The 10,787-nt window shown below is 44.5% G+C and overlaps 1 protein-coding gene across 5 annotated transcripts; it reads left to right on the top strand.

Moving 5' to 3' along the window:
- Window positions 1–383: 383 nt before the first annotated feature.
- LOC140207107 (uncharacterized) lies at window positions 384–10,452 on the top strand. 5 transcript variants are annotated; one of them, XM_072275438.1, is made up of 4 exons: window positions 384–768; window positions 1,359–1,489; window positions 4,964–5,365; window positions 6,526–10,452. In XM_072275438.1, exon 4 carries the CDS (start codon window positions 7,373–7,375, stop codon window positions 7,973–7,975), a length of 603 nt encoding a protein of 200 aa, XP_072131539.1. In that variant the 5' UTR covers window positions 384–768; window positions 1,359–1,489; window positions 4,964–5,365; window positions 6,526–7,372; the 3' UTR covers window positions 7,976–10,452. The 5 variants fall into 5 exon arrangements, with proteins under 5 accessions (XP_072131539.1, XP_072131541.1, XP_072131542.1 ...); XM_072275440.1 differs by having other exon boundaries at window positions 384–749; window positions 4,964–10,452; XM_072275441.1 differs by lacking the exon at window positions 4,964–5,365 and having other exon boundaries at window positions 6,974–10,452.
- Window positions 10,453–10,787: the final 335 nt, after the last annotated feature.

Raw genomic sequence — 10,787 nt, 5'->3', positions numbered from 1 at the left:
CAACACCCTGACAATGTGGACCATAGACACCCCTTCCTCACCCGTCCCGTTTTTACTCAGATATGTTTCCCCTTCCTTCTCGGTCCTGAAGAAGGGTCTCAAATTAAAACGTCGACTGTTGACCCTTTTCCTTAGATGCTGCCTGACCTGCTGAGTTCCACCAGCATCTTGTTTGTGTGGCTCTGGCTTTCCAGCACCTGCAGACGTTCTCATGTTTGTGATTTACCACTCCGTTGTCCCTCCAGCTCCGGCCACTGGTGGCGCTGCATGGACCTCCGGCTACCGGCGGGGATTTGCAGACCTCCGGCCACCGGTGGCGCTGTGTGGACCTCCGGCCACTGGTGGCGCTTTGTGGACCTCCGGCTACCGCCCGCGATTTGCAGACCTCCGGGCACGGGTGGTGCCGCCGCAAACCTCCTGCTGAACGCAGCGCGGTGCCGACCGCAGCTGTCGCCGGCGGCCGTGAGGAAGGGTCTGATCCGGATATTGTGTGAATCGGGGGCTTGCTGCAGTGGGAAAGGCCCGGGGTCGAGTTCTGCCGGACGGCTGCAGGCTCCGGGCTCTCCGGTCCCGCAGCCCTTGTTTTAGCTTTGCACCCGAGCCCGGCCTGTCAGATCAGTTCGTTGTGGTTCCCAGACTGGGAGGGGGTTTGCTGATCTGTATCCGAAAGTCTGTGCAATTCCTCGCAGTCATGGGCAGACTAATTACCATGCAAATGCGTGAAGTGTCCGGATGAGAAACTTCCAATGGTGTGTTGATAAAAATTTGGTGAGGGTCAAAGTTCATATGTCAGTTCTTATTGTTTGTTCTAATTTTGTCATTTTAGGATCTTTTGTGCAGGAGTATGTACTATTCATTCACTATCTGTGTATTGTTGGAGGATCATCAGTGATCATCGGAGAATTCTTCCCCACATGGTTCTGTCTGCGCATCCCTGCCCATCTTGTTCAACCTTTGTCCTGTCTCCCCACCCTCCCGCTTCAGTGAGATACATCAACCATCTGGGTCAACCTTGGTCCACCCTGTGTCCCACCTCCTTAATGTTATATATCAGCAATCTTTCTTCTAACCTTTGTCTTCATTGCGAAGTGTTCTTTTGCACCTTTGGCCTCGATGAGTTATTTCCAGAATCAGTTTCTGTTAGCTGGAATGCCAGAGGGTAATCAGGTACCAGTTCTGTTGTGCATTGGTGTGGAGATGCTAGTTTCTGAACTGTGACTGGCTGAAACACTGCAACATTTTACTGGCAGCGAAGAGTACTGGGAGAGTTGGTGCTCAGGCTATAATCCTGTGATCTACATTCCAGGCACACGGAACTGTTGGTGTTCTGGCTTTGACTTTGGTTACTGTTTCTACAGGTGGGGCTGGATGGTCGTCCTTCTGCAATGAAGCAGAAATTTCGAGCAGCTGGACATTGGTTGTGGGGAAATCCCGGATTGCACTACCCAGTCTGAGATGTGGGGACGATGTGTGAGGCTGTCAGGGTCTGGTGAGTGGCAGGTTCAGCTGTGTGACCCTGTGAGGTTGGGTCCTGGGATATCACAGTTTTTCATCCAGGTAAAATGGACCCGGGGATCAAGCTGCCAGGGTTTATGAGGTGTTGAGCGAGAGTTTCTGGTCTAGGATCAAATGTTTGTTTCTGGAGTTCGTCTGGAAGCAATGGCTGTTAATCTGAGAAGAGAATGAGTGTGTACTCCATCCCTCACAAGGAGAGGCTGTGATTAAATGGCCTGTTCTGTGCTTGCACCAGTAGAAATAGACCTGTGGGTTCAGTGTTCGAACTGTGTTTGTAAATTCCTCCTCACTGTCACCTGTCTGTCAGACAGTGGAAATCAAAGAGAAGCTCAAGTTGTTGGAGATCTGCACCAAAAGTGGAAAATTCTGAATCCATTCTGACAAAAGATTGTGAACCTGAATCGTTAAATTTGTTGCTGTCCCCACAGCAGTTCCTCTCCTGTCGAGCGATTCTGGTGATTCCAGTTTATTTTTATTACGTTGACTCTGGAATGGTTTAAATTTCCTGATTGTCTGTTATACTTGGGAATGTGTTCAGTACAGTTGTTGCTCAGAAGGTTCACACGAATAATCTCAGGAATGATCGGCTTTATGTATGAGGAGCATTTGATGGTTATGGGGCTGTGCTCAACTGAGTTCAGATGGGGTGATGAAAGGGGAGGTGGTTAAGTAAACCTACTGTCTGAAAAGCCTGGATACAGTGGACATGGAGAGGATGTTTCCATTCGACGGAGAGTCTGTGATCTGACAACACACTCAGAATAAAGATGCTTCCCTTTAAAACTGAGATGAGAAAAATTTCTTCAGCCAAATGTTGGTTCATTGATGAAACCTGTTAAGTTTCCTTTGTTCACCCCCTGAAATCATTAAAAGTGTCCATTAAACAAACTCTCACCCACACGTGACATCATTTTGGTGCCCCCACATAAACATCGGAGCAAAATTAGGCCATTGGTGTCATTGCTCCTGCTGTGCCATTTAATCATGCCTGTTCCAATTTTCCTCATTCCCAGTTTCCTTCCTTTTCTCCGTAAAGCATCATCATTCAAGAATCTAGCGACCTCTGCCTTTGATATCCATAAATACTTGGACTTCACAGCTGCCTGTGGCAAAGGATTCTACAGATTCACCACTCTCTGGTTAAAGAAATTCCCCCTCATCTCCTTCCTAAAAGAATGCCCCACTATCCCCTTTAATCTGAGGCTGCGTCCTCTGGTCCCAGACTCTTCCCAATACAGGAAAAATCCTCTCCACGTCCACACGATCAAGGCCATTCACCATTTGATAGGATTCAATGAAATCATCCTTCATTCCTCTGAATACAGGTCCAAGAGCCATCAAATGCTCTTCATATGGCAGGCCATTCAATTCTGCACTCATTTTTGTAAACCTGCTTTGAACTCTCTCCAGTGTCAGCACATCCTTTCTGAGATAAGGGGCCCAAAACTGCTGAAAATAATCCAAGAGCTTTATAAAGCCTCAACATTACATCTGCACTTTTATATTTTAGTCTTCCTGGACTGAATGTGAACATCATGTTTACCTTCCTTCCTAAAGACTCAACCCACAAATTAACCTTTAGGGAATCCTGAACAAGGACTGCCAAGTCCATTTGCACCTCAGATTTTTTTTGTACATTCTCTCCATTTAGAGAATAGTCAACCCTTTCATTTCTTCTAGCAAAGTGTATAATCATGCACCTCCCGACACAGTATTCTATCTGCCATTTCCTTGCCCATTTTCCTGATCTTTCTGTAGCGTCCCTACTTCCCCAAAACGACCTGCCCTTCCACCTATCTTAACATCTCCTGCAAACTTTGCAACAAAGCCATCAATTCCATCATCCAAATCATTGGCATATAACATGAAAGAAATGATCCCCAACATAGACCCCTGTGGAACTCCACTAGAAACTGGTAGTCAGGCAGAAAACGTTGTCTGTATTCCCACTCGTTTCCTCCTGCCAATCAGCCACTACCTTTTTCCTTTGTCTACCCTGCTTATTATTTCTTCAAAGCATTCCAACAAATTTATCAGACAAGATTTTCCCTTGAGGAAACAATGCTGACTCCGGCCTATTTTATCTTGTGCCTCCAAGTACCTCGAACTCACATCCTTACCAATCAACTCCAACATCTTCCCAACCACTGTCAGATTGAGTGGCCTATAGTTTCCTTTCTTCTGCCTCTCTCCCTGCTTGAAGAGAGGAGTGACATTTGCAATTTTCCAGTCTTCCAGAACCATTCCTGAATTCGGTGATTCTTCAAGGATCATTACTGATTCCTCCATAATCTCTCTGGCCATCTCTTTCAGAACAGTAAGTGCAAACCGTCTGCTCCAGGTGACTTACCTGCCTTCAGATCTTCAGTTTCCAAAGAACCTTCCCTTTTGTTGTGGTCCCTTCTGTACAGGTCCCACCTTGCCTGGAAGAGAGCCATGGAACCAAAAATCTTATCCCCTCCCCTTCCTTCCCCCCTCCACACGGCTGATGTCATGCATGGTTTTGCTACACCAGGGTCTGACTTCATGTGTGCTGTTCCTTACATCTGCAGGTTTGTTTCTCATGGCTGTGCAGTTTAATCTTTCTTCCATTCAGACGAGGGAGTGGGATCCAGATCTGTCACGTTCTCTCATTGTAGGTGGGCACTTTTTTTTTCATTGACTCTATTCCACTGTTACAAATTGCCGAAGGGCAGCCAATTTTTCGAGGTATATAGCCCTATTAATGAAAGAAGGAAGCCTTTTCTGTTTTTCTGGGCTTCTCAAACATTTGTACACTTCAGTGAAATCTTCCTCCAGAAGTTCCAGAGGAGAAGCTCGGTCTATCTAATATTTCCACACAATTAAAGTGGGGTGTCATTTACTATTGTCATGTACGGAGGTTTAATGAATATCTTGTCTTGCATACCATCCTCTCAGATCAACACATTACAACAGTAGAAAATAGTAAAACATTAACAGAGTGTAACAAAGCATTATGGTTACAGAGAAAATCCACTGCAGGTAGACGTATGGTGCAAGGTCACATCGACTTACATTATGAAGTGAAGAGTCCATCTTATACTGCTGAGGAATATTCAGTTTGCTTATAACAGCAGAATGCAAAATGTCCCTAGATCTGGTGGTATGTTTTCTGTTTTTTTATTTTCATTTATCTTCCACCCGATGGGTGGTTGATAATCGATAATGTCTGGTCTGGAGTTCTGGGAATCTTTAATTATGTTGCCTGATTTACTGAGGCAGTAGGAAGTATAGAGACAGTTCATGGAGGGGAGGCTTGCTTCCATGATGTGTCCACAGTTCTCTGCTATTTCTTGAAGTCAGTAGAAGAGAGTAACTGTGCAAAGGTGTGTAGTATCTGGATGGGATACTTTTTATGGTGTAAACGTAAGTTCGCTGGACCAATAACCGCATCACAAACAGTTCTTTACTTTATCCTTTTCACCAGTTTATTTGTTTGAACTCAGCCGGCGAGAAGCTCGGAGCCAAGCGTCAGAGAGACAGAATTCCTCTCCTTCTGGCGGCTCATGACGAACCGACAATTTACAGAACTAGCGAAACAAAGAGGACTTCAGTTCAACTGGTATTCCCAACGAGTCTGTTGGAGCAAAACTTAATTTCTGAGATAAGAGGGTTTTAATTACAAATGAATGTTCTGTCCAATCCTTATCAGTTATTCACTTTTGTTAGACAAAGGAGGGAGCTTAGTTCAGTTTGTGTCTCATGAGAACTCAACTCTACATAACGTTCCCAAGAGACATCTGTGAGTCGCTAATCTAAACAAGCTGCAAGCAGATTCCTCAGTGAAGGACAGAACAGAAATTTGCACACTATCCAGAACAGAGCACGCGTAAGTTGGCACTTAGTTTTAACCCATTATTTACAAGAGTCCAAGAATCATTTCTTACATCCCCCAATACCCTTAAAACTTCATCACCAGAGTGTTGTAGCAGATAGTTGCCTTTCTGACTGAAAACCTGTGACTAGTGGAATGCCACATGGATCAGTGCTGGATCTGTTGTTGTTTGTCATCTCTATCAGTAACCTGGATGATAGTGTGGTTAACTGGATCAGCAAATTTGTGGATGACACCAGGATGGGTAGTGCAGTGGACAGCGAGGAAGAATATCATGGCTTGCAGTGCAGTCTGGACCGCTGGAAAAAATGGGTTGAGAAATGGAAAACGGAATTTAATGCAGACCAGTGTGAGGTGTTGTACTTTGGTAGGAGCTGCCAGTGTAGGTCTTACACAGTGACTGGTAGGGCACTGAGAAGTATTGTAGAAGAAAGGGACATGGGAATACAGGTCTATATTTCACTGAAAGTGGTGTCACAGTTCAATAGGGACAGAAAGAAAGATTTTGGCACATTGGCTTTCATAAACGAAAGTGCTAAGTAGAGGAGATGGATGTTATGTTGACATTGTACAAGACATTGGTGAGGCATAATTTGGAGTATTGTGTGCAGTTTTGGTCACCAACCTACAGGAAAGATGTAAAAGAGTGTGAAAGAGTTCAGAGGAAATTCACAAGGATTTTGCCAGGTCTGGAGGTCTTGGGTTATAAAGAGAGACTGAACGGGACTGGGCTTTATTCTTTGGAACGTAGAAGATTGAGGGGAGATTTGATGGAGGTGTACCAAAATTATGAGGGTTATAGATGGGGTAAATGCAAGCTGGCTTTTTCCACTGAGATTGGTTGTGACTACAACCAGGACCATGGATTAAGGGTGAAAGATGAAACATTAAGGGGAAAATGAGGGGAAACTTCTTCACACAGACGGTCATCCAGGTGTGGAATGAGCAGACAGCCCAACTGTTGCATGTGAGCTCAATTTCAACATTTAAGAGGTTTGTATAGGTGCCTGGATATTAGGGGTATGGGGTAAACAGTTTAAATAGTTCAACACAAACTAGATGGGCCAAAGGGCCTGTTTCTGTGTTGTACTTTTCTATGACTCTGTGACAAGGACATGAAATAAAACTAATATTAATGTAATTCCTTTTAACAGCTGTGCAGACCAACCATTCATCGGGGCAGGAAATGTTTACATGGCTTTAAAACTGTGGCACTTCGCATTGACAGTAGATAATAGAAAATCCCAGCTGCACGTCAACAAAGGCTATTTGTGTGAGAGTGTTTCAGTTACGGCGGGGCCAGGCACCCATGCAGCTCAGTGGGAACAGGGAATATTACCAATGGAGAGTGTTAAACTGAGCCAAGTCACAGATTGGAGATGCAGAAATGCCCCATTCTTACAGAGACAGGAAGAGCTTCAGAGAGTTTAATGGTCATTCCAGATACCAGCACAGTGCCCGGTTAGAAGATGATTTCTCTCTGCAACTTGTGTTGAACCTCACTGTAACAGTGTGATGCCAGATCACAACTGGACAACTCGAGTGATCTCATCTTAAGTGTTGTCCTTCACTCATTGATAGATTTTATAAATCGTTTTTCAGGTTAAAAACGACAAGGAATATATCTACGGGAATCTCAAACACAACACACCAGTGTTGCTGTCTCTATCCAGATATTTAAGAAATGGAGCAGGGGATTCACTCGATCATCCTTCCTGCTCAGACTGTGAGGAGGGATTCACTCTATCATCTGACCGACTGGCACACCCGTCATTTTACACAGGGGAGAGGCCGTTCACCTTTTCAGACTGTGGGGATTCAAGGTCAATTCATGAAGTTACATCAGCAAGTTCACACTGGGACAAGCCATTCACCTGTTCTGTGGGTGAGAAGGGATTCAGTTGGTCATCCCAACTGTGGACACACCAGTCAGTTCACACCAGCCAGAGGCTGGTCATCTGCTGAATTTGTGGGGAAGGATTCACTCAGTCATCTGACCTAATGGCCCACCAACGAGTTCGCACTGGGGAGTGGCCGTTCACCTGCTCGGACTGTGGGAGGGGATTCACTCAGTCATCTCATCTACTGAGACACCAGTCAGTTCACACTGGAGAGTGGCCATTCACCTGCTCGGAATGTGGGAAGGGATTCACTCAGTCATCTGAACTGAAGGTACATCAGAGAGTTCACACTGGGGAGAGGCCATTCACATGCTCAGACTGTGGGAAGAGATTCACAACGTTTGCTAGCTTACAAGCACACCAGCGAGCTCACACTGGGGAGAAGCCATTCACCTGCTCAGACTGTGGGAAGGGATTCATTCAGTCATCTCAACTGAAGGTACATCAGCGAGTTCACACTGGGGAGCGGCCATTCACCTGCTCAGTCTGTGGGAAGGGATTCACTCAGTCGTCTAAAGTACTGAGACACCAGTCAGTTCACACTGGGGTGTGGCCATTTACCTGCTCAGAGTGTAGGAAGGGATTCACTGAATCATCCTCCCGACAGAGACACCAGTCAGTTCACACTGGGAAGTGGCGGGTCACCTGCTCAGACTGTGGGAAGGGATTCAATCGGTCATCTCATCTACTAAGACACCAGTAAGCCCACACAGGGAAAAGGGCCATTCACCTGCTCAGACTGTGGGAAGGGATTCACTCAGTCATCTCTATTGAAGATACATCAGCGAGTTCATAATGGAGAGAGGCCTTATGCCTGCTCAGACTGTGGGAAGGGATTCATTTTGTCATCCCAACTGAAGGTACATCAGAGAGTTCACAATGGAGAGAGGCCATTCGCCTGCTCAGACTGTGGGAAGGGATTCACTTTGTCATATCACCTACTGAGACACCAGTCAATTCACACCGGAGAGTGGCCATTCACGTGCTCAGTTTGTGAGAAGGGATTCACTTCGTCATATCGCCTACAGAAACATCAGTCAGCCCACACAGGGAAATGACTGTTCACCTGCTCAGACTGTGGGAAGGGATTCACTCATTCATCTCAACTGAAGTTACATCAGCAAGTTCACACTGGAGAGAGGCCGTTCACCTGCTCTGAATGTGGAAAGCGATTCACTCAGTCATCTAACCTTATGTAACTTTCGCTTCGGCTAGCAGCTTAATAGGGGGTGATAGACCCCCAGCCCAGCAAAACTTAAGAAATCTCGTTTGGGTGGATGCTGCGTGATGTGTCCCCTGTTACAAGTCAGTACCCGGAAGTAACAAACAGTACACAATATATGATTGAAAGATTGAGCTTTATAATTCTTACTTTGACTAGAAGGTTAGTGAAGTTAACAAAAAAAAAAAGAAAATGGGCCCACTCTCTCCATTCACGTCTTCTCATCTCTCCCCAGCAAAAGACCATGAAAATCTCTCTTCCAGACTCACAAGGAAGAACATTTCTGTCATTGGATAGCCCCACACTCCAAAACCCTGTTATCTCTCATCATAACCTAAACATTGCTGCTACAGAGAAATCGTTACCTCAGCAGTGAAGCATTAGAGGAAGGCCATTACATGAGCAGTGAAACCTACATCGTGTTACACTTGTGACACACTACTGGGTTCACACTGGGGAGAAAGTTTCAATAAGCTGCATGCTCGATATTTGTCCATCATTGTTTCAAAAGTAATTTCGAGAGTGACTGTCAGTGCTGAACTCTGCAATTATTGCTGCTGCTCACCACACCCAGTTCTGCACCCTGGTCACTGGGCATGGGAGGAGTTTCTTCCGCTGCATATTCACCTTTAATGGGACTGGAGTTTAATATTCTGGATCTGAGACAATTAAATCAGTTCTATTTTAAACTCTGTCTCTAGTACTTAATTAATTTATAACATACCTCGTGTACAGTAGAGAGTCAACTTAGGCTGGTTGGACCCTGCCAGCGATTCAGTTCCACAACAGTCCATTTAAATCCTCCCCTGTTGTTCACTTCTTGCTCTCCCTGTGGTGATGGGTTCCAAACAGTCACCACTCTGTGAGTTAAGAGGTTTCCCTTGAATTTTCTGCAGACTGAAGAAGTCGAGCTGACTGCAGTTCTGTCTGAGATATTCTTCGCCCCTCTAATCTCTGGGCTGAGGAAGAATGACATTGGTAGTTAACCTCCTTAATCATGACTCATTCCCACATTATCGGTCATTTTCCCTGCTTGTAAAGGGTTGTTAGAAAACACTACTGTCCTTTAAAGACATGGGAACAGAATGGGAAACCATCAGTTGGATGTTCAACAAAGCAGGGTCAGAAACCGGAGGCGGGTCTGCACAGGGCAGAGTTTGAGGCTGTGGGCGATGGTCAGGGTAAGAATGTATAATGAGGAGAAGGGAATCAGCAGCGGGGCTTAACAACATTTGGAAGCTGATTGACAGGGAAAATAATTTGTTTGTCTGACTGATGACACAAACAATGATTATGGTGAGGTGCTCCACTAGTTGAGGAACATGAGTGTGTTGGGAATGATTGTATCTACTGAGGGAGTTGGTCCTGCTTGTTTATCCTGTAATATTATATCCAGATGGTTATTATGGATTGTCCTATTAGTAGTTATGTATTGATTATCATACAATTTGTAAGATTTTGACTCTAAAACTGGATCAGGCTTGAATTTATTGTGCCTTTATGATGTTACAGTGGTCATTCATGAGTTTGTATTTTAAAGCAAGATTTTGGTGAATGATATTTGTCACTTGATTGTACCTACGTAAGTAATCAGATTGAGTTAAATTGCTGCAGGACTGTGTCTGGTTTCTCTTGGCATTTTCTGCATTTATTGCCTGTTTTGTTTGCCTTTAATGTAATTTTTATATTTTAAAATGTTAACTACTTTCTCCTGTATTCCCCAAGGAACCCCTGTTTCTGGGAAGAGGTCTCCAACTCTGAGTCAGGCTCGCAATGCTTCCCTGTCACCAGTTAGTCTGCTCAGATCATTGGGATGTCTCCCATGGAGGTCACACTCATTCCACTGGTTAATGTTTTCTTCCATAGTGATGATTCATTTTTCTGAGTTGGCCTCTCATTTAAGTTTTCTGGTCTGTATTTCTTATCAGAATTGTATATACTCGCATGGACTGCTGAATCCTGTTTATCTTTGATGAAAATATATACTTTAGAAATCTTATCAGACTGTTGAGTGATTTTTTTTAATGTCTGTTATAGCTCTTCCTCCTTCTGTCCTCGGTAGTGTTAGTCTAAGTGTGTTTGAATGTAAATAGTCTTTTCTGAATTTGTCATTTCAGTTCTTATTTTTCTTTGTGAAGTTTCCAGATCGGAATGGAACAAGATATTTTGCCAAGGGAATATGTTAATATGGGAATAATGGGAGAGTTTATTGCCTTTGTTGTATTTGCTATACCACGGAAATATGTTAGGCAAATGTTCTTAAGCCTTGAAGTAAATTTTGAAACATGTTTTT

Source organism: Mobula birostris, chromosome 13 (genome assembly GCF_030028105.1).
Source record: "Mobula birostris isolate sMobBir1 chromosome 13, sMobBir1.hap1, whole genome shotgun sequence".
Classification (NCBI taxonomy): domain Eukaryota; kingdom Metazoa; phylum Chordata; class Chondrichthyes; order Myliobatiformes; family Myliobatidae; genus Mobula; species Mobula birostris.
This window is presented reverse-complemented; position numbering and strand designations above follow the sequence as displayed.